At 52.0% G+C, this 27,661-nt stretch overlaps 1 protein-coding gene across 5 annotated transcripts in view; it reads left to right on the forward strand.

Moving 5' to 3' along the window:
- The window catches only part of EFR3B (EFR3 homolog B), a 40,622-nt gene that overhangs the window by 7,300 nt on the left and 5,661 nt on the right, over positions 1-27,661 (forward strand). For 2 of the 5 annotated variants that reach the window (XM_062618613.1, XM_062618614.1), the window contains exons 2-15: positions 5,346-5,422; positions 6,422-6,549; positions 10,060-10,210; positions 15,196-15,317; positions 18,311-18,460; positions 19,715-19,849; positions 20,195-20,273; positions 21,874-22,009; positions 22,529-22,690; positions 23,308-23,419; positions 25,228-25,279; positions 25,480-25,652; positions 26,332-26,407; positions 27,211-27,372. In XM_062618613.1, the coding sequence (XP_062474597.1) occupies positions 5,346-5,422; positions 6,422-6,549; positions 10,060-10,210; positions 15,196-15,317; positions 18,311-18,460; positions 19,715-19,849; positions 20,195-20,273; positions 21,874-22,009; positions 22,529-22,690; positions 23,308-23,419; positions 25,228-25,279; positions 25,480-25,652; positions 26,332-26,407; positions 27,211-27,372 (1,715 nt within the window). Of the gene's footprint in view, positions 1-1,664; positions 2,138-4,249; positions 4,454-5,345; positions 5,423-6,421; positions 6,550-10,059; positions 10,211-15,195; positions 15,318-18,310; positions 18,461-19,714; positions 19,850-20,194; positions 20,274-21,873; positions 22,010-22,528; positions 22,691-23,307; positions 23,420-25,227; positions 25,280-25,479; positions 25,653-26,331; positions 26,408-27,210; positions 27,373-27,661 lie in introns of those variants that run through there. The other 3 variants (XM_062618612.1, XM_062618610.1, XM_062618611.1) reach the window with 3 other exon arrangements.

The following is a 27,661-nucleotide window of genomic DNA, read 5'->3' on the forward strand; positions in this document are numbered from 1 at the left end:
TGATCTGAACTGCTCGATCTAATTCCCCTCCTGGCTTGGGGGATGCCGTTGCCCTGTTCCCGGCACCACACGCTGCAAGGAGGGTGCTGGGCTGCATTTTAATTGGTGCCCAGTGTGTTTGGCTCTCTTAAACACGATTAGAGAGAGATTTACTAGCTTGCTTTACAGCTCTGCCTGCCTGTGGGGTTGCACTGATTTACATGGGGATATGCCCTGCCTCTGTGAGGGTGCACATGGATGCTGGCTGGCACAGAAGCTGGGTATTTAATGTAGAGGTTTTCCTGCCTCTTAAATTGGTGGCAGGAGCTCAGAGGAGCCTGAGCGAGCCTTTTCCTTGAGGACCTCCCTGCCATGCTTGCTTATGGCTCCAGGCTTTCCCCTGGGAACAGCTTTCAGGGAGGAGGAGGTCTGCAAGCAGTGCCCTGCATCTTTCTCAGTGCCTGCCATCCTCGCAGCAGTGAGCTTGTCCCTTCTCTCTGCCAGCATCACTTGTTTCATCCCTTGGCTGATATTTTTCTCTCCTTTCCCATGGTCTGGGGCTCCTCACTCCATCCCTCTGCTCATCCTGAGGTGTATGGAAAATAAAGCTCATTGGTCTCTGGGCCAATTTGAATGTTGCTCAGTGGCATTTCTAACACATAGCAGGGAGACTTCATCCTTTTCCCCAGGCAGGCTCACCCACTGGGTGCTAAAGGGCTGAAGGAGTCAGAGGATGAGTATGAAGGAGACTCTTGCATAAATGAGATTTTGCTAAGCAGATTAGGGAAAGGTCTCTGGTTCAGTGCAGGGCTTGGAGGATGCCAGGGCTGGGCTGGCAGTACAACCCCTACCTTCAGGCTGGTGCTTGCCTAGGGTTAAGAGAGTGACCTTCATGGGATATTAGGTTTAATGAGGGATTTTGCATGATTTAATTAAGATTTATTTGCAATCAGCTGGAGTGCCTTTATGAAGTGAATTCTAGGCATCAAATAATATGGCCATAATGTTTTCCAGCCATGCTTATTGCCAGGATGCTATTAAAATGGTAAGGGGGGAGGGGTATTAATGAGGAAAGGTTTAAGGCTGGAGCACTGGGAGTGCAAGGTCATTTTGGGAGGTGAGCTGAGCCTGTGTCCTGTTCTCATCTGGTCATGCTGGATCCCAAAAGTCCCAGTTACAGCTGGTACCAGTGAACCACCCTCCTGGAAGCACATGCAACGAGTTTATCTGAACGCCCTGGGGCTTAAGCCAGTTGAGCAGCTAAGTGGGGGTTATAGCAGTGAGCAGCAGTCGCTGGGACTGGAAGAGTGTCATTATCCCCAATTAGATCGACTCTCTCAGAGCTGCGGTATCAAAGGAAAAGACCCTTTTGGCTTGCTTTGTCCCCCTGCAAGAGCACAGGTGTGACCTGCTGTGGCTCAGAGTGGTGGTGAAGAGTGGGGTGCCCCAGACTGAGGTGACACATGTACCATGGGTAGCTGTGGGAGCCAGTGCCGCTTCTGGGTTTCCCACCTTACTCCCTCCATAGGGAGAGGGTTGAGTCACGTTTCTCTGTGCCTCTATTTACCTGATCTTTAAGAAAACCCTTATCCTAGGTTCCCGCTGCCAGCAGGAGGAGAGCGTGACGCACCGTGGTGGTCCATGCCTGCGTCTCTATCGCATCCCTGATGCTGTTTCGGGGTCGGCTCCGACCTGCTGAACCTCCCCACCTTGTTAGTGCTGCCCACAAACGACCGATGCTTCGTGTGCCCAGCGGGAGAGCTTTGGGCTCAAGGGACCTTGAAAAGCTGCCCCCATTCCCTCGAAATTCCCAGCTCCGCGGCCACCCCCGCGTACCGGTGCAGACGCGGGCAGAGCAAAGCCAGCGCCGTTCCCAGCTGCCATCGGAGCCGCCTCGGTGACTCAGCAGCCGTGCTGAAAGCTCCCTTATTTATTTAAACGGCTGCTCCCGCTCGGCTGAGCATCTCCTGCAGGGATGCTGCCGCTGGGCCGGCCCCGGCCGCCGCTCGGCGAGGAGGAGAGCGGTACCCGGCACCCCGCGCCCCCCGGTTCGCTCCGGACGCGATGGCTTTGACTACCTGGGCTCTCGGCCCCGCGCTGCGGCTCTGTGCCGCCGGCCCTGTCTGCTCCTGGGAGATGCTGCACGTGGCCGGAGCAGGTACCTTCTCCTGGCTTTGCTTTTCCATAGTGTGTGGGGTTGGATTTCCTGGGAGGGGGAAGCTGCTGTGGCTGCCGATGACCTTTGGTGTCATCTTTCTATTGTTTTAAATACCTGGTGCCAGGTTGGGCTGGAGGAATGCGTTGTGGCTGCAGGGTTTTGTCCTCGCAGGGGGGATGCTGCCAGTCAGTGCCTTGCTCAGGGCTGGAGCTGTGGCTGCAGTGGTGCTGCTGCAGGGGTACAAGGTGCATGGGGTCAGTGTGGTGGGTGCTAAAGGAAACCAGTGTCTGGAAAAAGAAATGTTCTGTCTGAGACCTTTGTCAGTAGCCAGGCTGGGGGGGGGTCGTTGCTAGCCCCAGCATTAGGGTTTGGTGCTGGGGGTGGTCCTGTATAGACCAAGTAAAGGGCTGATTTCAGCTCTGGCATCGGGACCAGACTTAGGTTTGTTGCTCTCTGGAGAGGGCTTGGAGTGGGGGAAAATAAAACAAAGGAAAATCTTCCTCTTTCCTCAAGGTCTGTGTCATTTATACTCTGCTTTTTTAAGGATTTGCAGTCTTCCTGTCTGTGCCTACGTATGTCTGTGCTGGGCAAAACCAACAGAAAGCAAGGGTTTGGAGCAGGAAAGTTTCTCGTTTGTCTTGGTTTCATGCAAGCAGAGTGAAAGAGACCCTTTCTGTGCCTTGCTGCAGGGAGCTCAGCCCTCTTACTAGACATCAGAGAGTCTCACCTGGAGACATTGCAATGCAGGAGGAGCTCTGTCCTTCTGCTGGGCCATGGTGGGATCCTACACACCAGTGTCCTGATGTGTTTTGGATTGAACAATGTTCCTGCCTTTCCCTGTCTGGACCATGTTCATCCTTCTGCCCTATGGAACTAATGGGGCACCTGGGTCCTCTTTGCAGGCATGCACTTCAGGTCTTCACCTCTCCCCTGCTGCTGCTTTCTTTAGGAGAGACCTTAAAAATCTCCTACTTCTGGAAGAAGAGGTCTTGTTAGGTGAGAGGGAAAGCATTACATTTAATTATGCAATTATTATTGATGGGATCTGTGCTGAGTCTGCTCTTCAGATTCATTCATCAGGGTGAGGGTGATGGATTGGGAGTGTGGCTGGGCTCTTTGCTCCTCTCCCAGGGCTAGAAATGTGCATTAATCCCAAAAAAACTCCAAAGTCACATTTCTGGAGGTGAGATAATTACCAAGGAGGCTGCAGGAGGTTGAGGGGATGTTGCTTTTTTGCTAATAGGATCCCTTATGGGGAAACTCTCCAGCTGTTTTGCAGGGAGAGCTCCTGGTCCATGCTGAAGCTTCATGCATGTGGCCTGGCAAGGTGAGATGAGCCATGTTGCCTTGGCTCTCTTGGCCAAGGGGAATTCATTAACAGCATTCAGGAGATCATCAGGTGCTTGTTTATGTGAATGACAAACGAGAATTTATTAAGAGGCCAGATTAAAGGTACTTTTGAAAAAGAACAAAATCGATTGGAGGCAGCGGAGAAGGGAGGAGAGAGAGCAGTGGGTACGAGACTTAGAAACACTGGAGAGTGGGAAGGTGCGGAGGAGTTGGCAGGGAAAGCATGAGAGATGGAAGGAGCTCTCTGCCACCGCTGTGTTGCCAGGATAGTGCTGGTGTTGGAGACGCCAAGGGGACCCCAAAGCAAGCGGAGGCAGCGTGTTCAGGAAGCGAGCGAGCGCATTGCAGGAAGTGAGCGGTGCCGGTGCCAGGAGCTGGCGCGAGCAGGCGTGAGCTCATGCGTTCCAGTGGGAGCGGTCGCCGGCTCCCACCAGCACAGCCTTTGTCCCCCTGGCTTCTGCTTCTTGGTGATGGCTGCCAAAGAGCAGCCCCGAATTACTCACGCTTCCCTGGGCTCGCAAAGGCTGGTTCTTTGGGGTGGCTGACATCAGTGTCCTTCCACAGGGTGCAGCACCCGAGTAACGCCAGACCCTGGAGAAAAATGCATTGTGCTGGAGCAGGGGGTCCTGGTGTGCAAAGTCCTTGGAGCAGTGCTGGGGAGGGGAGAGCATCCAACAATCCTCCCTCCCCCGCTTCCCTTTTCTTAAATAAACAAACTCTGCAGATATTCAGCAGCATCCAGGAGACAGGGCAGCACTGGTACAGCTTTATTCAGGGTGGAGGTGCCCACGAATGCTGAACTCTCTGGTGTTCCCATGCTTGGTGCATGTGGGAGCACCATGGATGCTCTAGAGCCAACCTGGACTGCTGGCTGTTCCCAAGCTGAAGATGAGGCGATCCCCAGCTACTGCGGAGGGTGTGCTGTGGTTCTGAGAAGCAGGAGATGGCACAGGGAGAAATATCCAGGTTGCAAAGGATCCCTTCCTCCCTTGGCAGCTCCCTGAAAGCGAAGCAGGGCGTCACAGCCACATTTGGGGTATCTGGTGGCTATGGCTGATTGCATTGCTTGGGGTTGGGATGAGGCTGATGCCTGCCTTTTCTGCCACTTGCTGGCCTGTGGAGTTGCTGCTGTGAGGGGTTTTGGGTGTTGAAGAGGCTGCGCAGGGCATGACTTGTGCATGGGGGAGAAGCCACTGCCAGGTCTGGGTATGGTTGTGTCGGTGTGCTGCGAAACACAGGTCATTTGATGGTCCCCATAGGGGCCAGGGATGGTGGTCCAGCAGCCCAAAGGTAGGGTGGCAGTCAAAGGTGTTTGGTGTTTCTCAACAGCTCAGCTTTGGAGATGCAAAGAGAATGCATTTTCCTTTCATAGCCTTCATAAGATGCTCTCTTGTCTTTTTCTGTCTTGCTGTTTCCAGCAGTGTGTGCTCTCTTTATCGCTGCTGGCTTGATGGGGAGCGTGGGGCAGGGTGTGAGGAGTGTGTCCTCGGGTGAATGGTAGGAGAAAAGAACTTTTGGTCCGAGGACCTGCAATGGAGGACCTTGTGAGATAGAGAGGCACAGATTTAGGGGAACTTTGGACATCTTGGTCTCCGGGGGCTGTTTTCTTGGGTGAGAAAAGCAGATAACCCTGCCGTCCTACGTCAGATGATGCTGGTCACCAGCCAGTTCCCTGCCTCTCAGCTGTAACTTTCTTCCTTGTTTTTTTTTTATTGGCTGCAGAACTCTGGGATGTCACCAGCTTGGTGCCCTGTCCTCTTCCCAGGCTTCCTTGTTGAATCCAAGGATATGTTCTCCACCAAAGGCACCTTTGTGAGGATTTTGTCCAAGCTGACCAGCTTTGTCTTTTCTCTTCCAGGTGTGTGCGGCTGCTGCGGCGCCCTGCGTCCTCGCTACAAAAGACTCGTTGACAACATCTTCCCTGAGGACCCAGAGGTAAATGAGGCACTGCTTCATGTGCTGCAGCTCTGGTGCAGGGACATGGTGTGACCTGTCCAGAAACAGCTCCTGGGAGGCAGGTGATCTTTGACATAAGACCATGCCTGCAGGGTTGAATTTTCCTTTAAAGCTTGCTTGTGAGCAGGAATACAGAAGCAGCTCCTCCAGCCACATTGGCCTGGAGGGACAGACCTCCTTTCCCAAAGGTGCTGGGAGGGATGGGAGGATGAGGGACTGGACCTGAAGGTGTACATCCTTCTCTTTGCAGGATGAGGAAAGCAGCTTCTAACAGCAAGGGCTCTCCTGGGGCCTCATCCAGTCTTTTGAGTTCAAAAGCTGCTTATGCTTCCAGGATGTGGGGAAGCTGGTGCCCTGTTTGCTGCCTTGCTCAGCTGGTGATGGTGAATGCCCTGCCAGCTGTGTCCGGAGCATCCCAAATCTGACCTCGTTTTCACAGCCAAGATGGGAAGGCAGTGGAAGAGAGGGGCTCCTGACTGAGGATAGCAGGACTAGGGTCACCCAGGGAGACAGTGAGTGCCTGTTTTGTTATGGCACTGGCAGCAAAGCTGAACAAGAGAAGAAGCTGATGCTGAGCCATGTAGGGAGGAGGAAACACTGCAGTTTTCCATGTGCAGGGGATTGGAGCTGGCAGCTTGGCACGTTTGTGTTGTTTGGCCACAGCAGCCTGGAGGTGTTGATGTCCCTGTCTGTCCCTGTCCCCCTGCGTGCTGGGGCATTGCTAGACAATAGCAAATGATTCTTGGGGTACTCAATGGAGGCTTGCACTGAGGCCACCCCTGGATGTGGAGCATCAGAGAGCCCTCAGCCAAGGCTAAATGCAGTCCTCGTTTGCCTTTCCTTGTGTACAAGGTGTGGGGAAGTGCTGGGATCTACTCCAAACCTCTGGCACTGCTGCCAGTGTTTGCTGCATAAATGTTCCTGATGATTGCTGGGTCTGGGTGTGAGGCCATGATGCCCTGTGTGGTTCTGTTTCAGGATGGGCTGGTGAAGACCAACATGGAGAAGCTGACATTTTATGCCCTGTCTGCTCCGGAGAAGCTGGATCGTATTGGTGCCTACCTCTCCGAGCGGCTCATCCGAGATGTGAGCCGGCACCGATATGGGTAAGGCCTGGGAGACTGTTTCAGTCACCCCAGTGACTGGCATGATGATAACAGAGGAGGCCCAGGCAAGGGGTGGGACATGTGGGATATGCAACTTCTGCTTGCTCCAGGCTGTCCTGAATCTGTGAGCACACTGTGACAGACTTGAGCATGTCCTGTCTCCAAAAGGGAGACATGGGAGCATTCAGGGATGTGCATACTCCTTGCAAAGCTGCAAGGGACCAGTCAACCTGGGAGCCATGTTGTATTTCTCTGGCATTGTTCTGTCTGTGCTTGGGGAGCCTATGTGTGTATGGTGTTTGTCCCCAGCAGCAGGACTGCCATCATCAGGAGCCTGTGGCACCCTGCCGGCCTTTAAAAGCCCACACTCTTCCAGAGCCAGATGGAAGCCTGGCTAGGTGTAGGCAAGCACCTAAACTGTCTGCAGCTTGCTGGGAGTTATTTAGGACAAGCTTGGGTGTGTTGCACCCCAAGCACATCTCTACTTGCATGGTGACATGGCATAAGTGGGAACAAGGATGAGGGGCAGCATGCTGACACTTTTCCAGTAAACACATGGCAGGATGTATTGGGCTGGATGGGGATTGATGTGTTTGCTCTGTCTGACTGTATGGTCCTGGCTGCCCTATTGCCTTCATCTGCCTTCCCCCATCACTTCCAGCAAGGCTTTGCGTGTTTACTGCAATGAGGGCAGCACCTGTCTGGAAATAGCTGACTGCCCTCATTAGAAACTCTGGGGGAGCTTGGGAGGGCTCCTTCCCTTTGAAATAGCTCCTGGATTGATTCTTGTTGTCTCCTGAACAAAGCCGTGGTAGACAAACACAGCTCAGCTTCATGCCATGATCTTCAGCCTGCCTTTTATCCTGGGGGAAGAGGAGCCAGCAGCCTGCCTAAGAAGTGTTAAAGTTGGAAAACCTTCAAAGCCTCATCCGCATCTCCCGTCATTGGGAGTGACAGGACATTCAAAGCTCTGCCTGATGTTCTGCGGTTAAGTGGATGTTAACAGGCTCTGCTTGCTGTGTTGGGAAAAGAATGGCTTTCAAAGATTTTTGACATCTAATGACAAGCCTCGGTGGGTGAAGGGGGGAATATATTCCTTCCTCCACTGCCTGTGCATATAGGCACATAATTGGGTTGGAGCACCAGCTAATTTTCAAAGTCTAACTTTGAAATGCCTGAAATGGGTTTGGATCAACCTTTTGCTTGTAGGTTGGTGGTGGCTGGAGCAGCAGAGCTGCTGCAGAGACCACGTCTGGACTTCAGAAGAGCAGCAGAGCACGTGGGTTCCTCTCCTGCATGCAAGATGAAGGTAGCCTTGATGTCAGGCCTGTTGGTTGTCACCTTTTTGTTACCTTTACTGCTAAAAGGAGGAAGTGCTCCTGTTTGAGTTTGTAGCAATGCAACCCACCATCTGTAAGAGGATGGTTAGGGTAGGTCGGAGGTGACAACTGCACAAGTGTTGGTTTTCCCTCTTGGTGGCCTGTGTCCAGCTGTCCCCAAAAAGGAAGCCATGCTGTTGCAATAATATTGGGCACAGAATGTTGTTTTCAGCCTTGTTTCCTATGAGAAAGGAGCTTGATGCCTCATGCTGATTGTCAGTCACCTCTTTGTACCTTTTTTCCCTCTGGGTCAGATTTAACCCAGTTTGACATATGGGTAGTTGCTCATGGATCCAGGAATAGTTGACTTATTTTGCAGTGTCTTGAAGAGCTGTAATGGTGCCTGAAGGACAGACTGCAGTGTGAGCTCAACTGTGCCACAAGACATCAGAGAATCTACTTAAGACTAGAGCCAGATTTCAGCAGTTCTGAGGACTCAACGGATCAATCTTTCATGTTTTTACCAGCTGGAACTTGGAAGTTCAGGGGTTTATCAGACCCCTCCTTTTACCCTGAGAGGGCAGTTGCCTCCACGGCATCCCTTGAATGTGCAGATAGAGCTGGTGCAAGTAGATGGACAGCTCCTGCTCATCTTGCTGTTGGTGAGCTTGGTACTTTCGGGTTTCCCTCTTGCAGCATAAACTGGTGGCTGCTTCATGTTACCCAGGCTGCAAATCCAGCTGTGCAAGGAGCTGGCTCAAGAAATGGAGCTTAGAGGAGGAATCATGCTTGATGTTAAGGGATCTGGGATTTCTACCTCCTGCTTTCAGACATGGTAGGAGATTGGGTCTTGATGTGAGCAGCCAAGGTACAGAGATTCACAGCTGTGTGGAGAGCAGAAGCCAAAGGGAGGTGGTAAGGAGATGTAAAGCTTGTTTTATTCCCAGTGTCCTGGTACCAGGTCCTTGTCAGGTGTTTGGGTACTCAGAAGTCTTGTGAGAAGAACGGGAGCTGTGAGACTCGGTCCAATGACCATTTGTTGGTTTTCTATATTCTGGGCATTTCCTGCCCAGAGTGCCCAGAGGCCAGAATTTGCTTCTCCACTGGGCTTTGTGCAGTGGGTGAGCAGCAGCTGGAGGTCAGTGTGATCACTGCCAAATTTATCTGCCACTTTGCTGGCAACAGACCAAATGCTGTTGATGTATGAAGAGCTGCCGGACCAGTGTGCAAACAGATTTTGCCAGAGCAAATGAACCAATTTGTCTTGAAAATGTGAAGTAACACCTGACAAATTCTTCAGTCAGCCCATGCAAACCCCGTAAAATTCAACAAGGCTAAGTGCAAGGTCCTCCATCTGGGTCGGGGCCAATCCCAACCACAAATACAGGCTGGATTGGGAGCAGCCGTGAGGAGAAGGACTTGAGGGTGTTGGTTGATGAGAAGCTCAACATGACCCTGCAGTTGATGAGAAGCTCAACATGACCGTGATAGTGTTCAGGGCCAGGCTGGATGGGACTTTAAGCAATCTGGTCTAGTGGAAGGTGTCCCTCCGCATGGAAACTTGTCACCTCTGTATCAGGCACCCAGCTGAGATTCATCACTGGGCACAAGGTTTTCCAGCTTTCTCTCAGAGGTAAGCATTGCAGAGATGGTTTAATAAATAGCCTGGAAGTGCACTGTGGCAGCTTGCAGCATAGCCAGCTGCCAGAGGGTGGGTTCTGCAGGAGCTTCCACAGATATGTATGTAGTTTGGTGATATGAATATGCTTTGTAGGGTTGCTTTCTTTAGGCAGAGCTTTTCTGGATCACATCTGTCTAATTCTGAGTTATCCCTGGCAGGACTAGGTGTTCTGCAAGAATAGTTGCCTTTGATGCTGAGTCCACCCTGTACAAAGTCCACTGTTCCCTCACAGGATATAAAGACCAGTTCAGGCAAGGGAAGCCCACAGGCAGTGTGGGGGTAGATGCAGGGTGTTGCTGGTGACTTTGGTCCCAAGGCTGTTGGATCCTTGCTAGGCTGGTGCTGGGTGCAGCAAACACCATCTAAAAATATCCTGAGAGTGTATTGGGTGTAAAAGCGGTTGCTGTTTTGCTGGTGGGCACCCAGGTGGTTTGGAAGAGGGGAGGAGGAGGGATGACCGCGTGCCTAGTCTGCTGTCGGGAAGTTACCCTGGCTTCTGCCCACTCCCAGGTATGTGTGTATTGCCATGGAGGCCCTGGACCAGCTCCTCATGGCCTGCCACTGCCAGAGCATCAACCTCTTCGTGGAGAGCTTCCTGAAGATGGTGGCAAAGCTGCTGGAGTCAGAGAAGCCAAACCTGCAGATCCTGGGGACCAACTCGGTGAGTAGCAGTGCAGCAGGAGGTGGCAGTGCCCTCTCCTCTGCTTTCAGCCCTGCTCGTCACCACTGTCTCTTACAGTACCAGGGCAGGAGACCTTGTTGGGGAGGAACGGGGAGAAGTAACAGGGGAGGATTTATGGGGTCCCCTCGCGTTTCCTGCCATGCATGAAATTTCCAAGGCCCTGGCTGTGCTGCGTGTGTGCTGTCCCTCCTTTTTATTGTCTGCAACCAGTTGCTGGTCTCTGATCTCTGCCATGCCTTTCTTCTCTTGAATTCAGCTTTTCCTAAATGAGCATGAGGACTCGGGGGCTGTCAGCAGTTTTGCACAATAGACCAACTTAGGAGATGATCCCCATGGATTTTGAGAGCTATGTGTGCTCAGAAAAAGGCTGGCTTAAACAGAGCTGCTGCTTGAAATAAATGGCTTAGGTGGACTGGGGATGTGACAATGACACACATAAAATGAGGGGAAAGACGGAATGAGCAAAGTTGAGTGAACAAAGTTGACATCCTCCAGCATCCAAACTGCTGATCCTGGCTGAGAGCTAGCTGCCACTTGTGCTTGGCCTTTCTGTTGTTTTTTACTGGGAATACTGGGTGTAAATAACAGCCTGGCTTGTGAGGGCTCTGCCAGTGCCCAGTAGCTTGCCGTGGACAAGCAGCATCTGTTGTTGCTGTTTTATAAGAGGTGGGGTTTAGATGGCGCAGATCATTCTGTGGGCAGGAGGGTGGACTGGGTTGGTGCTCTCTCTCGTGCCTTGGAAACATGTAGACAGCTCAGCCCTGAGCTTTTACCAGTTGCCAATGGCACCAAACTGAGTGGAGAAGAGGACATTTTGGAAAGGAGAGTCATCCTGCAGGATGAGTTGGACAGGCTGGAAGAGTGGGCTAACAAGAGCCTTATGGAGTTCAACATGAACAAGTGTAAGGTCTTACACCTGAGTACACACAATCCAGGAGTGCAGTACAGGCTGGGATCTGCCTGTATGGAAAAGGTCCTGTAGGACACAAGCTCAGTGGAGCTGCATCTCAATGGGAGCTGCTGGCATGGAGCTGGGGAAGGGGGAGCCCTTGCTGCAGGGCCTCACAGTGCTGTGGCAGAGGCTTCAGCAGACCAGCCCCAACACAGGCATTGGGTCAAGGCAAGACAGAGCCCTGCCTCATGTTTCCTGCACATATGGAACAAACCTCCCATGTTCTAGCACACATGGAGAGGAGGGATGGTCATGGAATCATCACAGACTGGTTTGAGTTGGCAGGGATGTCAAACCTTATATAATTCCAACCCCCCTGCCATGGGCAGGGGCACCTTCCACCAGACCAGGTTTCTCCAAGCCCCGTCCAACCTGGCCTTGAACACTGCCAGGGATGGGGCAGCCACAGCTTCTCTGGGCAACCTGTGCCAGGGCCTCACCACCCTCACAGGGAAGAACTTCTGCCTCAGATCTCATCTCAATCTCCCCTCTGTCAGGTTAAAGCCATTCCCCCTTGTCCTGTCCCTACAGGCCCTTGTCAAAAGCCCCTTTCCAGTTTCTTGTCAGCCACTTCAGGCACTGGAAGCTGCTCTAAGGTCCCCCTGGAGCCTTCTCTTCTCCAGGCTGAGCAAGCCCAGCTCCCTCAGCCTGTCCTAGGCCACAGATAGGTGTTTCCTTAGCACTGCTGTCACTGCAGTCAGGAATTGGGAGCGAGTGTTTTAATGAGGAATCCAGATCAGGAATGACGGTTTAGTGATGGTTTGGTGTTTTTTTTTTCCCTTCTGAAGCGTGGCGGCATTCACAGGGCAAATAGCACAGAAAACTTGAGGGCTTTTGTAGGAAAGTGACTAATGATAATGAGACACTTCTTCCTATATCTGCTAATGAGGAATGTGCCTCAGGCTCGTGCTTAATTAGAGAGTGCTGTCTGAAGCAATCTTCACAATAATGGAGCTGATGGCAAAGGCAGGAGGAGGTTGTTTATAGAAACCTGCTCCAAGTGAGTCATTCTCCGTGGTGTGAAATCTCGCCTGAGACACATCTCCCTCCTCACGCAGAGCCGAGGCTGATCCCAAGCGGCTGTGGTGGGGCTGATCCCAGGACCAGCCTTCCGGGCTCCACGCTTTAAGCGGCAGCGAAAATCCAGCATCCCATGATCACTGTAACCCCATCCTATAATCCCCAGGGTGAACATATGGAGCTGGAGTTTAAATCCACTTTGCTTTCTCATCCTCGTTAGGAGTCTGCTGGGCAACCTCCCCTCTTTGGGTAGGAACCATCTAATTTCCAGCTCGATGTCATTCCCATTTTATTTTTCCTCAAACCACCATTGATCTTTCATTTAAACAGCTCTTCCCCCGCCTTGATGTTTCTCTTCTGATGTATTTATGTCTGATGTATTTATAGGTAGCAGCGTTATCCCTTCCCAGCCCTTGTTTTGCTTCTCCAAGGCAGCCACGCTCCTCGCATCTCCCCTGCGCTTGCTCCCTGCTCCCAGCCGTGTTTCAGTTGGAGCTTGTTGGCTTCAAGCAGGGGAGCCCTAAGCTGCCCAGCCCTGCACCCCCTCAAACCACAGCAGAAATCATGTTGTGTTTCAATGTTTTAAACAGTTTTCCCAGTGGAAATCCCACGTGAAGCTGTAGAGCAGCTTTTCAGCTGAGTTGTGGTGCCTGTTAGTGAAGGTTTCTCTGAAGGTTCAGTGCCTTCTTTCCTGCTGGCCCAGCTCTCCCTGGGACATTTCCATGTGTCCTGGTGCTGCTTTTAGCCACTGGGTATGGGTTGGCAGTGGGACCAGGGTGGGCATCTCCCGTAATTGCTGCTTGGTACAGCATCCTTGCAGGGACAGCCAAGTCTTGGAAAAATCCAACAGTCTGAGCAAATGGGAGACTCCTAAAAATTTCCTATAGATGGAGGATGAAGAGGCTTTGGGGCTGATTTTTTGCTGTTCTAGGATGCTTTTTACAAGTTCTGGCCCTGCCAGAGGCTGTGAAAATGGATGCAGAGAAGGCAGCTGCCTCCAGCTGTTGGCAGATGTGACCAATGTGCTGCATCCAGTGTCACTGGGCATAGCTGTGGGAAGTCTGTTGCCCCAGTACAGAGGATGGCAGGGCTCACTGTGCCTGGGAGCCAGCTGGAGAAGCTGCCCTTGGGGCAGGGAGCTGAACCAAGGGTGCTGCTGGTGTGGATGTGTGAGCTGGCAATCCTCAGGGCCTTGGCAGATTCAGGAGCTCTGATGAGGTGACCCTGTTTGGTGTCCTGATGGCACGAAATGAGCTCCTGTCCTCCATGTGACTGTGTGATTGATACCTGCAGATACTAGCTGCAGAGAAGCTGTTCCCTTCCTTGATTTCATGATGCTTCATAGCCACGGGACACTTGGAACAGCTCTCCTGGGATGCTTGAAACAGCTCTCCCAGAGCTGCTGTGGGGAGTCCCATTACTGCTCCTGACTCTGCACCCTGCCTTCGCCTTTAGTTGCACGTGGAGTTGCTATGAGCTTAAAATAGCCACTTTGTGCGCTGACTGATACAGAGGTTTCTTATATAACAGCCCTGCATTTTTCTGGTGAGTAAGAAGAGTTTATCAGTTGGAGCCAGTCCCTGTGCTCTGGGAACAATTCCTGGCGGGGCTCAGCAGCTCCTTTGCTTGTGCAGAGCCAGCCCTTGCAGCTGACATTATTAATAGCCCGGCACAGCGGGTGCATGATAATCAGTGTCTGTGTGATGCACTGTGATGCTGGGCTGGCTTTGCCAGCTGTGGAGGGGCACTGGTGGGCCATTTGCCTGCTGCTGTCCTGGTGGGGCTGGATGCCAGCAAATGCAGAGCAAGAAGTGAGAAAAGCCTGCAGATAGGGTTAGGGTAAAGAAGGAGCTCCTGTGCAGCATGGCATGTCCAGAGGGTGCTGAGCACCCTAAGAAATGCCAGGTGGACAGGTAACCCCTTGTAAGTGGGCTAGGTCTTCTAGTTGGAAGAGAAACCCAGCAGTTATAGAATCATAGAATCACAGAATGGTTTGGGTTGGAAGTGACCTTAAAGCTCATCCAATTCCAACCTCGCTGACATGGGGGCTACTCTGCTTTTATCAGAATAATGATATTCCTGAGAGTCATGTTAGGCTACTAGACTTTAGATACCTAATTCTTTGTGTATAATATGATACCCATCTTGCCCAGCTCTACCATCAGGACCCACATGAAGTTACTTTTCACCTCTCCTTTCTTCTGTGGCTGTATGGTACAGAAGTGGCACCTCTCCAGTCTCTCATGGAGTTCGGGCCTTGGCAGAAGGATGTGGGTGCTGCCTGGAGACCCTGCTCCCATTGCAAAGGGCTTTCCCAGCTCTGAATAAGTTAGGGAATTAAGAAGAAAGCTTGCAAACATGTTTATCCTTTCTTCCTCCTAAATTCTTTCCCTGAAAGCTTAGCAGCCAGATCTGTTGGTCAGCTGGCATTTCTGGCAAGCTCTGCGCCTCTTGGAGCAGCTGTACTGGAAAGGAGCAATGGGACCTTGTGCTGTTTGGTGCTGCAGGCGAGATCTGGGATGTGGTTAAGAACCTGCTCACGGCTGGTTTATCCACTGGCACTTCCAAGGCTGTTTTCACCCCTGCAGCGGTGTTTAGGAAGTGTTGGCTGGGTTTTATTGCCATCTGGAAGGACTGAAAGAAGCTGGGGGCAAATTTATCTCCTGTTACTAGTGCATATTGCATATTAAGGATCCCTAACTCAGAGCCTTGTTGCACCTCTAAATGCCCTTTACAGGGGTAGCTGAGGCTTGCAGTGATGTTTGGTTGGGCCTGGGTACTGTTGGAGGTCAGTGGGGCTCTGTGGTGACACTTGGGGACACTTCCCACTTGGGGACCTGTGTCCTAGATGCAGCTAGACAGCCAGATTTGTTATCCATCGGCACACACCAAGCTGCTGCAGTGAAGCCCACAAAGGTGGTTTGGAGATGAATTGGAAAAATATTTTTGTTGGCATGCCCTAAGGGATGACCTCCTTTTTCTTCTCACCCAGTTTGTGAAGTTTGCCAACATAGAAGAGGACACTCCATCTTATCACCGCAGCTATGACTTCTTCGTCTCCCGCTTCAGTGAGATGTGCCACTCCAGCCATGATGACCTAGACATCCGGACAAAGTGAGTGCTGTGAGCAGGGTGTCCCTGGTCCTGCTGGTTCTGTGAACATACCCTGGAGGATTTCCTATGCTCCCAGCCTCTGCCTTCCCTGGAGAAGCACCTGCTTTTGGGGACAGGTTTAATGCAGGCTGCAGGGCTGCTTTGTGCTGTCATGGAGATGCACAGTGATTCCCTAGAGTTGGGTGCACTCAGGCTGCTGTTCTCTATCCTCCCTTATTTACTAAGTATTAAAGCCTGCTGACTGTATGGGAGGATGAAACGGGAGCCTAGAAATCATGGTGCAGCACATACCCAGCCTCTGTTGCTGTGTGGGAATACAGAGTCCTAGAATGGTTTGGGCTGGAAGGAACTTTAAAGCTCATCCAGTTCTAACCCTCTGCCACAGGCAGGGACACCTTCCACTAGACCAGGTTGCTCCAAGCCCCATCCAACCAGACCTTGAACACAGCGAGGGATGGGCAGCCACAGCTTCTCTGGGCTGGCTGTGCCAGAGCCTTACCACCCTCACATCTTCCTAAGACCTCATGTAAATCTCCCCTCCGCCAGTCTAAAGCCATTCCCCCTTGTCCTGTTCCTACAGGCCTTTGTGAAAAGTCACTCTTCAGCTTTCTTGTTGGCTCTTTTAAGCAGTAGAAGCTGCTTCAAGGTCTCTCTCCAACAGCTCCACATCCTTCTTATGTTGGGGCTTCAGAGCTGAATGCAGGTCTGCAGGGGGAGTCTCACCAGCGTGGAGGAGAGGAAGAGAATCCTCTCCCTTTAATCTGCTGGTCACACTGCTGCTGCTGCAGCCCAGGACATGGTGTGAGAGATGTTGGTTTTCATTTGCAAATGTCCTGAGAGCACAGCAGCTGTGCTCAATCTGACCACAGCCAATGACATGCCCTTAGGCTTCCAACTTCTTTTCTTTGGGCAAAATATGAGCAGGTAACCCCTGGAGTCTGCCCATTACAAGGCTGCCTCAGTGCATCTTTAAGCATTCATCGTCTTTGCTCTGGGGCCATGGCCTGTGGACAGCTAGGAACTCAGATTAGGAGGTAAAGAAGTTATCCTGGCCCCCAAAGGAAGGATGATGATGATGGGAAGAGGCTCCTGCTCTTAGCAGAATGAATGCTCTCTCACAAACTTCCTCCTGCAGCCATGTGGTCTGTTATTTTCCACATTTAAAGGTGGCTCCATCTCTGTAGACAGCGTTGAGGACTGATTTGCTTTGCTGTGATGGGAAACATACCCCAGAGGGATTAATTATGACTAAAGCAGACAGATTAATGTTGTTTACTGCTGCCAAGGCCAGGCCTGTTGGTGGTGTATTTAAAAAGATCCAGCGCTTGAAATGGCCCCATGAGGCACCGATGGCATAGAATCTGTGGCTCCCACCAGGAAGCTCTGGGCAGGAGGCCACTGCTGCCATGGACTAGTTTTAAGTAGAGCCCAGCACATCATGTTGCTGCTGTTTCCAGAGCTACTGCACCAGGGACTGGTTGCTTTGCAGAGCGGTGAACCCTTGAGGTTTGCCAGTTCTCATGGCAGCTTGTCTCCAAGGACCAGGCTTGCCTCTTTTTAACACTGCAGACTGACAGGTTTGGGTTTTTTTTCCCCTCTTAATAAGGAAATAGTGCAGAAGGCTCATTATTCTCACTTGACCTTCAGGGCTCCAGTGATGCTGGCTAAATTGCATTGGAGACTGGAAGAGAGAAAATCTGCAGCTCCTGTAATTAAAAAGGAGCACGCTACTTTCCTGGGCTCTTGGTCCTGCTCAAAGCTCCTTTCTCGAGAATTGTGTGTCAGTCAGATTATTGCCTTGATTAGATCTGAAAAATACATTAGGGAGACCTCAGAAAAGGTTATTTAATGTGTTTTTTCCTGCAGATCAGGACGTACTATGTTTCTTGTGCATTGAGCGGGTGTTGAGAGTTGGTTTCAGACCTGGGAATCCTGCTGTGTAGGGAAATTTTAATTGATGACTTTATTGACTAGAGCAGAGTTAGGATCTTTGGACCCAGAAAGGACACAGGTGTCAAAAAGCACTGTCCTTAGCATCCAGAATCCCCATGGGTGCAGCTCACCTCTACAGCTGCTGGGAATGGGGGAAATCATAGGATGGTTTGGGTTGGAAGGGACCTTAAAGCTCATCCAGTTCCAATCCCCTGCCATGGGCAGGGACACCTTCCACTAGACCAGGTTGCTCCAAGCCCCGTCCAACCTGACCTTGAACACTGCCAGGGATGGGGCAGCCACAACTTCTCTGGGCAACCTGGGCCAGAGCCTCACCACCCTCACAGGGAAGAACTTCTGCCTCAGATCTCATCTCAATCTTCCCTCTGTCAGTTTAAAGCCATTCCCTCTTGTCCTGTCCCTACAGGCCCTTGTCAAAAGCCCCTATCTGGGTTTCTCTTCGGCCCTTTTAGGCACTGGAAGCTGCTCTAAGGTCTCCTGGAGCCTTCTCTTCTCCAGGCTGAACAAGCCCAGCTCTCTCGGGCTGTCTCCAACCTTCAAGGCATCTTTGTGGCCTCCTCTGGTCTCACTTCAACAGCTCCACATCCTTACTGGATGGACGTTGATGGCCCAGAGCTAGACACAGTATTGCAAGGGTGGGGAGGGGGTGTCTCACCAAAGCAGAGCAGAGGGGTAGAATCCCCTCCCTCAACCTGCTGATCATTCTGCTGGTGATGCAGCCCAGGGGTGTCCTGGGAAAGATGATTGATGGGAGCTGGCTACTGCTGCCAGGATGATTTTAGCTGGTTCAGAGCCTTTCTTGCTCATGTATGTTGGGCTGTGGGAAGCCACATCTCTGGGGGACATGAGGCAGGAAGACTGCCCTGGGGTATAGCAGGCCTGCAGCTGGGAACTAGGGCATCACCTGCATGAATCCCTCTGGTAACATGTAAATCAATATCTTCTCTCCAAGTTCTTGCACATTTTCAGCTGTCTATGCAGATGTAAAATAATGTATACTGTGTAGATACGTGCCATTTTGGTGTAAATTTGCTGTTCAGGATCCGAATGTCTGGCATTAAAGGCCTCCAAGGAGTGGTGAGAAAGACTGTGAATGATGAGCTCCAAGCCAACATCTGGGACCCTCAGCACATGGACAAAATTGTGCCCTCGCTGCTCTTCAACTTACAGCATGTGGAGGAGTCTGAAAGGTAAGAACTTGATGCTGCATTGACCCACTTGCTCTGCTAGCAGCTTCAGGGTCCTTTTCAGCAAGGTTTTGCAGGGCAGAGGCATTGCAGGCTGATTTATGCCTGCAGCTCATGGCAAATGCAATGAGTGGCCAGAGGGGAAACCTTTTATGTACCTCGGTGAAGGATGCTGCAGGTGGCAGGAGCTCTGCATGTTACCCAGTGCTGTGAGGGTTATTACTGTCTTTACCGCTGCAGGACACCATGGCTCCCATGGAGCAGAGATCTCTCTGTGCCATCCCTGCAGTTAAGGGATGCTGTTTGCAAAGGCTCTGAGCTGCCCTTTCAGTGGGCTGACCTTTGTGAGGGATTTCTGCTTAAATGGTACTGAAGAGCTATTTTAAAGCCAGACAAGAGGGATTTCAGGAACTGAAATGTGTCTTTGCTCGCTGACCCTCCATTCTTCTGGTGTAACCCTGTGCTGGTTGCCTGTTTGCCACCAGCTGTGTGTTTGATGGGGAGTCACTTAGCTGAGAAGCGAAGAGCAGAGAAGTAGGTGTGAATTCCTCCTGAGATTTTCCTTTTGAAAGTTAAGAGAGCTATATCAGCCTTGAGAAGCTGACTTCTGGCCAGATGCCTATTCCTTTTTTCTTGTAAACAGAAGCATCAAGGTGATAAAAGCATTCATGGTGTTTGTGTGATGCCAAGCAAGTTCGAATGTGGGAAAAGGGGATGGATCTTCTCTGGGGTGTTCGTTTTCAGGGTGATTTGTTCCAGGCCGTGACTGCTTTGCTCTTCCTCCCCTGGGAAGATGTGTCCACCCTGGGAGGACATTATGTCCTGCATCCTCGCTGATAAGATCCTTTCCTGCTCCAGCGCTGAGCACTGTGATCATCCTCCCGGTCCCAGGGATGCGGGGGCTATCCCTGCTGCCTGGCACAGCCTGGTGCTGCAAGCAGGGCCATCCTGGCACATCCCCCACCTCTACAATCCATGCACCATGCTGCTCTCTGGTCTGGCTCCATTCCAGCAGCGCTTTATCATCGGGCTCTGCTGGGATGAAGGTACCCCATCTGCCTGGCAGGGTGACATGTGGCTGCTGCGGGGTGACTGCGGGCTGTGCAAGGGGTAGCCCACAGCCCTGTGCTGCATGGGGTGCAGGCAGATGCCACGACCATTTTGCTCCAACCCTCCCTGTCCGGGTTCTGTGTCTCTTCTCCCCCACTGCTGCTGCAAACTCAGCACCGCTCTCATCGCCCTCCTCTGCTTTCACAGCCGCTCCCCCTCCCCGCTGCAAGCCACTGAGAAGGAGAAGGAGAGTCCTACGGAGCTGGCGGAGAGGTGCCTGCGGGAGCTGCTGGGCCGAGCAGCATACGGCAACATCAAGAACGCCATCAAGCCTGTCCTCATGTAAGTCATGCGTTTGGCATAAGGGAAACTGAGGCACGGGGAAACAGCCAATGCAGGCCAGAGCTAGGGTGAAGGAATGGACTCCTCTGGCTCCCCTCGGCCTGGCAGTGGAGATGGGGACTGCATTTCAGGCTGAGCTCTCACTTTTGGATGCAGTGAAGAAGATGGCATGGGATAGATAGCTGTCACTGAGAAAAGTCACTCCAGCAAGGAGTTTGTGTACCTGCCCTCTGCTGCAGTGCTAGATCCTTGCTGCCTCTGGCTATCCCTGGTGTTTGCTTTGCACCCCTGCAGGCTCTGGGGGACTGACAGTTACTTTTCCCTCCATTTCCATCTCTTCTCCAGCCACCTGGATAACCACTCGCTCTGGGAGCCGAAGATCTTTGCCACGTGCTGCTTCAGGATCATCATGTATTCAATCCAGGTAGGGATTTGGCGGGACACTGACTGGGGACACACGTGCATGCTTGGGAGTGCTTGCATCTGCCACCATGACTGGGCTGAGTCAGAGCAGCTGCCACTGCATTGCCGCATCCCGGCAGTGCTGGGTTCCAGCGCTCACCGAGCGTGCCCCAAAGTGGCTGGAGACAAGCAGAGTCCATGTGGATGGCAGTGTGGGCTGGGGGGTGTACAGGGACGTGGCTGGTAGGTGTTAGTTAGCTTGGCTCTGTGCCAGCTGTGTGTGGTGTGTGATACAGCTCATGGAGCTTGTATCTAAGTCCCGAGAGCAATTCCCTCCCTTTCAGTGGAAAGCAAAGCCCTGCTGAATCGGACGGGCTACTGGCTTCCTCCAGAGGAAGCAGTTGGGCTCCAATGGAAAGCTGCCTCTTTCAGATCACTGCTATGTAAATCAGTCTGAGCTCTTCATTCCTGAAGAAAAGGAGAGGGGCTGTCAGGGGTAAAACGTGCCCTAGGCAAACCAGGCATTGTTACAGTGCCTGCAGCCCAGCATCTCTGTCCTTAGACCTGGGTATGCTCAGAGACAGACCCCGCCAGGCTCTTCCTCTTGACAGGACAAGGGGGAATGGATTTAAGGTGAAAGAGGATAGATTGAGATGAGATCTTAGGCAGAAGTTCTTCCCTGTGAGGGCGGTGAGGCCCTGGCACAGGGTGCCCAAAGAAGCTGTGGCTGCCCCATCCCTGGCAGTGTTCAAGGCCAGGTTGGATGGGGCTTGGAGCAACCTGGTCTAGTGGAAGGTGTCCCTGCCCATGGCAGGGGTTTGGAGTTAGATTAGCTTTAAGATCCCTTCCAACCCAAAGCATTCTGTGATTCTACAGTTCTATGATCCCCTTTTCACTGCGGACCTTGGAAATGCAGTTTAGGTAAATCACAAAGAGATGGGAAAATGTCCGTCCTTTCTTCTTTCACATGGATCTCAATGCAGCTCTGTTTGCATGAGTCCCTGTGTGCTGTAGGGCATGGTGCTGCCTCCCACCCTGCTCCCAGTCTGCTGAGGATGCCCCAGACCTGCTGTCCTACTTCATACCTTTGGGAGTTTGCTTCACTTGTGGATTCAGCCAAGCCATGACTCTGCTTGGAGAACTCTTACAGTGAAAAGCAGATCACGACCCCCTGTTCTTGTTTCTTGTTTTTAATCTTGTAAACTGCCTAAACCCCTTTACACTGCTACTAGATTTTATAAAATCCTGTTAATGCATACTGGAGGTGTAGGGTCACGATAACTTGAAGTATAGATGTGTTTGGGAAACCCTGGCAAAAGCAAGTCCTTTCTCTCTGAAATCCCTGGGATTAATTGTCACAATTTCCTTAGATCTATACAGCTCTTTAGATGTTCTTTTACTGTGCAACTTGCTCCAGGCTCTTGCTCAGTTATGTAAAACAGGCTGCTTCCTGCAGCCTCCTCTCATTTTGCATCTGGAGCTGTCTTGGAAAGAGCCAGGCAGGGACTTGGTGCAGCTGGGTGCATTTGCAGGGTCCATCCCTGATAGCTGTGAGGGTCACACGAACAGGCTGTCACCTCTTGCATGCGGCACCCATGCTGACATTCACACCCTCTTTCCAGCCACAGCATTCCCACCTCGTGATCCAGCAGCTCCTGGGACACCTGGATGCCAACAGCAAGAGCGCAGCCACCGTGCGTGCGGGCATCGTAGAGGTCCTTTCAGAGGCAGCAGTGATCGCAGCCTCCGGATCTGTTGGTAAGTAGATAAATTTATTCTCTCCATCCACCTCTTTGCCCTTTTATTGCAGTGGGAATTGTGAAGGGGTGCCAGAGGTTTGGGCTGGGTTCTGGGTTGACCCCAGGTATGAGCTGGTAATGGGGGATCCTGGAACGTCCAGGAATGCTGGGGATCTCTTCAGTGCCATTTCAGCACTCCTGAAAGCAGCACCCATGCCCACATGCAGTGACCTAAACCTAGAGGGCTGACTGCAATGGCAGCCTTTGTGACAGGAGGAAAAGGGGTTTTCAAGGCTTGCTGTGAATATGATGAGAGTGCTCCTGGAAGGACATTTCTCCATTGTCTTGACTGAGGAAGGTGGTGGGGGTTAGAAGTCACTATGTGTGTGGCCAAACTGTTTTTTAACCTGCTTATGGGGTGTTGGGATGCATAAACCATGCTGTTCTGGGGGAAACAGCCTCCATCCCTCCATCTCCATGGGGAAAACTTCTGCTCCCCTCCGGTGCTGCTCCATTCTTTTCCCTCTCACCACCACAGGCCCCACGGTGCTGGAGGTGTTTAACACCCTGCTGAGGCAGCTGAGGCTCAGCATTGACTATGCTCTGACGGGGAGCTATGACTGCGGTGCCGGTGTCAGCACCAAGATCATCAAAGAGCATGAGGAGAGGATGTTCCAGGAGGCTGTCATTAAAACCATAGGTGGGTGTCCTGCAGTGCCCCACGAAGGTGCTGGTGGGTGGCCCCCCTGTGTCATAGGTTTCTGCCTTGAGCATCTGCAGGATTATCTGGGGTGAAACTAAGTCACTCTCATGCTAAAAGAGGTGACAGAAATCAGATTTCTCTGTGGTGTGCTGCAAGCGTGGTGGTGTGTTATCAGCAGGTGGCATTACAACCCCGATCATCCCCAGCAGAGCTGCTGTGTGCGGCCAGAGTCCTGTTTCTCCATGGGCAGGAGACCCTGAGGAAAGGAGGGAGAGGAGGGAAAGAGAGCAGGTGTCAGTTTGCTGCAGCTGCTGAGAATGGGGATGCACCCCAAAAAAGAAGGGGCAAAGGCAGGGGTTGGCATCTCACAGCCTCACCCTGCCTCAGCCTGGGGCTGCCACACCTGTGAGGTGTTTTGATGGGCCTTGAATCACCCTGAAGGTAAATCTGCCTGCGAGTGCCGGATCCAGGCAAGCCTTGTCCTATCCCAGTCTGGCTATAGGGTCCGGCAGCTGCCTTGGAGCAGGGCAGGCAGGCAGACCCCATGTCACTGTGTCCTCCTGAGGATGGTGGGTTGTGCCTTACACATTGCCAGCTTGCTCTTGTTCTCACAGGGTCCTTCGCCAGCACACTGCCCACCTACCAGCAGTCTGAGGTGATGGTCTTCATCATGAACAAGGTGCCACTACCCTCCACACAGCAATCCATTGAGGCTGGCAAAGCTGGGTGAGAACAGATGCCTTCTTCCCTTCTTATTCTACCCCCTGCCCAGCTTTTCCTGCCACTGTTCTGTGTTAGGGCTTTAAACACATCGCTGAAAGTGCTGGGAAGCTCCTGAAACTGTTCCCACCTTGAGATGAGTCTTTGGGATTTGGGCATGTTATTGGAAAGTGTGAGCATTGAGAGCTTCACTGAGGGGAAACTGAGCAAGGGAAGCTGAGCAACGTGCGATTCCTGTTTCAAATGCTTTGCTATCTGCTGCAAATACGATGACAAATGCCCCTTGAAACACCAGAGCATCAAGGGGGAAAGATGTCTGCAGGCAGTTATGCTGCATGAACTCTGCATTCCTTCAGGTACCTGCTGTTGGGAGCTCCGTCCTGGCGTGTCACCCAGAACTAGCCAGGAACTGAAAATAACATTCAGGGGAGTGACTTCAGATGTCTCAGGGCAGTGGGATAGCTGCTGGTGAGTGGGGGCTGCCTGAGGCTTTTGAGAAGCTTGAGTATGGGCTTATGGGACCAGCTGCTCATCCCTGCCTCCAACCACTGGTGTGTGGCCCCTTTGAGCTGCCTCAGAGCTTTTATTAGCACTTAGCGGGAGGTGATATTTATACCCAGCAGTGGAGAAAGAGGAGGAAGGGAAAACACCCAAACAACAGAATTGCTTAAGAAGTGTAGGAACAGACCATGAGAGCTATTTGGAGCCGGGTGTCAGCGCTGAAACATGTAGGTAAGGAGCAAACAGATTTTCATGCTATATTTATCTTCTAAGTATGGTCAGGCTCTTCCCACTTGTCTCTGATGGGAGAGAGACTTTGTTGGCTGATAGGAGACACGCTCTGCTCCTCTCTCACACGGAGGTGATTCCTGACTCCTGCATTCAATCCCAATTCACACGGTGGGAGACACAGTAGGTGCTGGGTGCCATTCAGCCAGGGCAGCTTTCCTTGCTGCAGGAGTAGAATTGGGCTCATAGCTCCAGGGTGGCAGTCACTTCTCAGTACCAGGCTGGCTGTGCCAGGCTGTTTGTCACTGCTCCTTTGTCAGCTCATGAGCTTCCTTCAGGAGAGCTTTTAAATCTCATCTGACACTGTGTGAAGGATGGTGCTTGTGCTGCGTGTGAACCAGGAGTTTGCAGAGGAGCGGCAGCCTTCAGCTCAGCTTACAGGGATGCTGCTCTTTGTGGGGTAGCTCAGTCCCTAAGCAGAGATAGGCAGCACATGCAGTGTGTTGTGGGGCAGGCTGGAAATCCCTTGGGAGCTCCCTGTGTGTCCCCCGGGGCCAGGAAAGACTGAGTTTTCAAGATTTCCTTTTTTGCATAACCCGTTCCATGCTGCTGAAGCAGAAGTGTGGTTCGTAAGAAGTAAGATGGGAGCAGGGAATAGGGGTACCTCCATGGACAGGAGAGTTTGGACTTCATCTCGCCAATTTGCAGCTGCTTTAAAGTAGGGAGCCTGTTCAAAACCAGTGCCTGGTGTTCCTTGGGAGTCACTGTGGGATGGGGATGGGAACATCCAGATCTCAGCTCATCATCCTGAGCTCAGCTTGTGCCTGCCCAGAGATGCGAGTGATGCCTTGTTTCTGATGTGTGTGGCAGGATGTGGACTGTGGTATTCATCATTTCATTGGCAGTCTTTTGCTGGCTGTTAAATCTGGAGCTCATCTGCTAGAGACCTTTATGGCATAGCTCTTTGTGGTGGTGACTCATGGGAAACTGGTCCTGCCCTTTCTGAGGCTTTTCCATCCTTGTATGGAAGGAGGGTTGTCTTGTTTTCATTTGGATTTACCATTTCTTTCCTCTCTCCATGGCAGGGAGAATCGGAATCGGCTGACACAGATAATGCTCCTAAAGTCCCTCCTCCAGGTATGAATCTGTCACTAGCCCTGCAGGTGCATCCCTCCCTCACAAGACCTGTGGGTTCTCAGCTGCTGGCATGGCAGCAGAGAGGGACTTTTTGCAAGGACCTGGAGGGATAGAACAAGGGGGGTGGATTTAAACTGAAAGAGGGTAACCCTCTGAAGTGACACTGTCACATTGCCACCATTTTTCTTTGATGCTTGCAGGTCTCTGTGGGCTTCCAGTGCAGTAACATGCTTACGGCACTTCCCAGCGTTTTCCTGGACAGGCTGCTCTCTGCAGCCCTCATGGAGGATGCTGAGATCCGCCTCTTTGTCCTGGAGATCCTCATCAGCTTCATCGATCGTCACGGAAACCGGCAGAAATTCTCCACCATCAGGTATGTCCTGGGGACTCCTCAACAGCTCTGGGACCTGCAGACTCTGCAGAGCAGGCTTGGGAGGAGATCTGCTGGGTTGGGGGCACTGGCAGGATTATTACTAAATCTGGTATCAGTTCTGGGGTAGTTTAATACTGCATATTAGTGGTCTAAGAGCCATATGGGTGAGGTGTGCCCACATGTGAGAGACTGTGCCCAAGGGAACATGAGACAACATTGCTGAAAGTAACTGGTTAGTCAGTGGTCCCAGGAGGTTGTGCAGGTGCAATGGCTGCATTGCATTGCCATGGATAGGCCTGCTGGGCATTCATTTGGTCTGTGAGGCTTTCTGGGCACTCATGTGGTCCATGCTGTGTTACCTTGGAGGAAGGTGACTGTAATCCCAGATGGAAACATCTCTATGGGTTTTGCTGCGGTTCTGCTAACCCGCTTTGCTTTCACACTTCTTTGTCAACTTGCCTTTGTGTTCCTGAGTGCCGCTGCCTTGAAATCCTGTAGTGATTTGGCTCAGTACTCCTGAATATCTGAATTGTTCAGATGGGTTTTAAAAGACACCGTTGGCTTTTTAGCAGTTCCTCCCATACATCTCATTCCTGACCAGCAGCTCTGAGGGATGCAGGAATTGCACCTCTTCCCTCCGGTGTCTGAGGTTTTCCTTTCCCTTGGCCTTTTCTTGCAGCACCATCAGTGACATCTCAGTCCTGAAGCTGAAAGTGGACAAGTGCTCACGCCAGGATACTGTCTTCATGAAGAAGGTAGTGTCTGGATCAAGCTGTCCTTGTGCAGATCAGGCCGAGGACTGTGCCTCTGTTTCCCCAAGTCACACTGAGTCTTTGGAGTACCGTGATGCCTCTAAACCTAAGGATGTCCCTGGGAAAAGCCAGTGGGATTCAATCTCTGTCAGTGCTTTATGTGTGGGCCTTTCTAGACTCCTAAATCAGCTATTTGCCCCAAGAAATGAGTACCCGAGGATGTGCTGGTATCACAAAATCTATTTAGCAAGTAGCTTTCAAAGTTGCCTGACTTTATTCCTCCCACTGCCTCCCTAAAACACTTCCAGCAAAACTCTCTGGAGCTCATCTAGGCAAGGTGGGATCAGTTTATTTCCTTGCACACACTGAGGAGCAGCAGTGCAGCCCCCAAACCAAAAACTATTGCAGAGCTGAGTTTCCCTTGTGCCAGCGTGTGCCCTACTCTGTCCTATGTCTTGCTGTCAAGCAGTGTGTTTCGGCTTTTGTTTTTCTGCTGTGATCTGAGCATTTCTCTAATGCTTCTGCAGCAGAGGCCTCCTTTCCCTGGCCGTGGTGCTGTGAGTGCTCTGTGCCTGCCCTGGGCTCTGCTCTTGGACCTGCTGGTGGCTCTTCCCCATCAGGGTCCAGCATCAGATGGTAAAATGCCACCTGATAGTCACACCTTGGTGATCAGAGGAGCTCTGCTCCCTCCTGCATGGATGGAGGCTCCTTTGCTGGGCCCTGCTGCTGTTCTTGCTCTGTGTTGATGGCAGCGTTGCTCACAGGGGATGCTCAGGGGCTAACCACATCCGTCCATGTCCCCACAGCATGGCCAGCAGCTCTACCGGCACATCTACCTGATCTGCAAGGAGGAGAGCAACATGCAGGCTCACTATGAGGCTCTTTACAGTATGCTGATGCTCATTAGCATTGAGCTGGCTAACGAGGAGGTCATGGTGGACCTCATCCGCTTGGTGCTGGCAGTGCAGGTGGGTAGGGGAGCTGGGTGTGCTGCTGGCACTTGGCACTGTTGGGGTGGGCAGGCTGGGATGTGATGGGAAGAAGGGAGCCTCTGGGAGAGATTGTTTTGGAGTTGAGGTCTCTGAGGAAGCACCTCATCTGCTGTAAGCGTCTCCTACCATGGATCAACCCAACACACTGGGGATAGACCTCAGTCACCTTGCCCCAGCCTCTGAAATGCTGCAAAACTCAAGCTCCAAAAGCTGGGATGTTTGCAGGGCAGGTGATGCCGCAAGGTGGATGGGGACAGTGCTGGGA

The sequence above is a fragment of the Pezoporus occidentalis genome, unplaced genomic scaffold, assembly GCF_034315485.1.
Source record: "Pezoporus occidentalis ecotype Australia unplaced genomic scaffold, CSIRO_AGI_Poc_V1 ctg201, whole genome shotgun sequence".
NCBI lineage: Eukaryota > Metazoa > Chordata > Aves > Psittaciformes > Psittacidae > Pezoporus > Pezoporus occidentalis.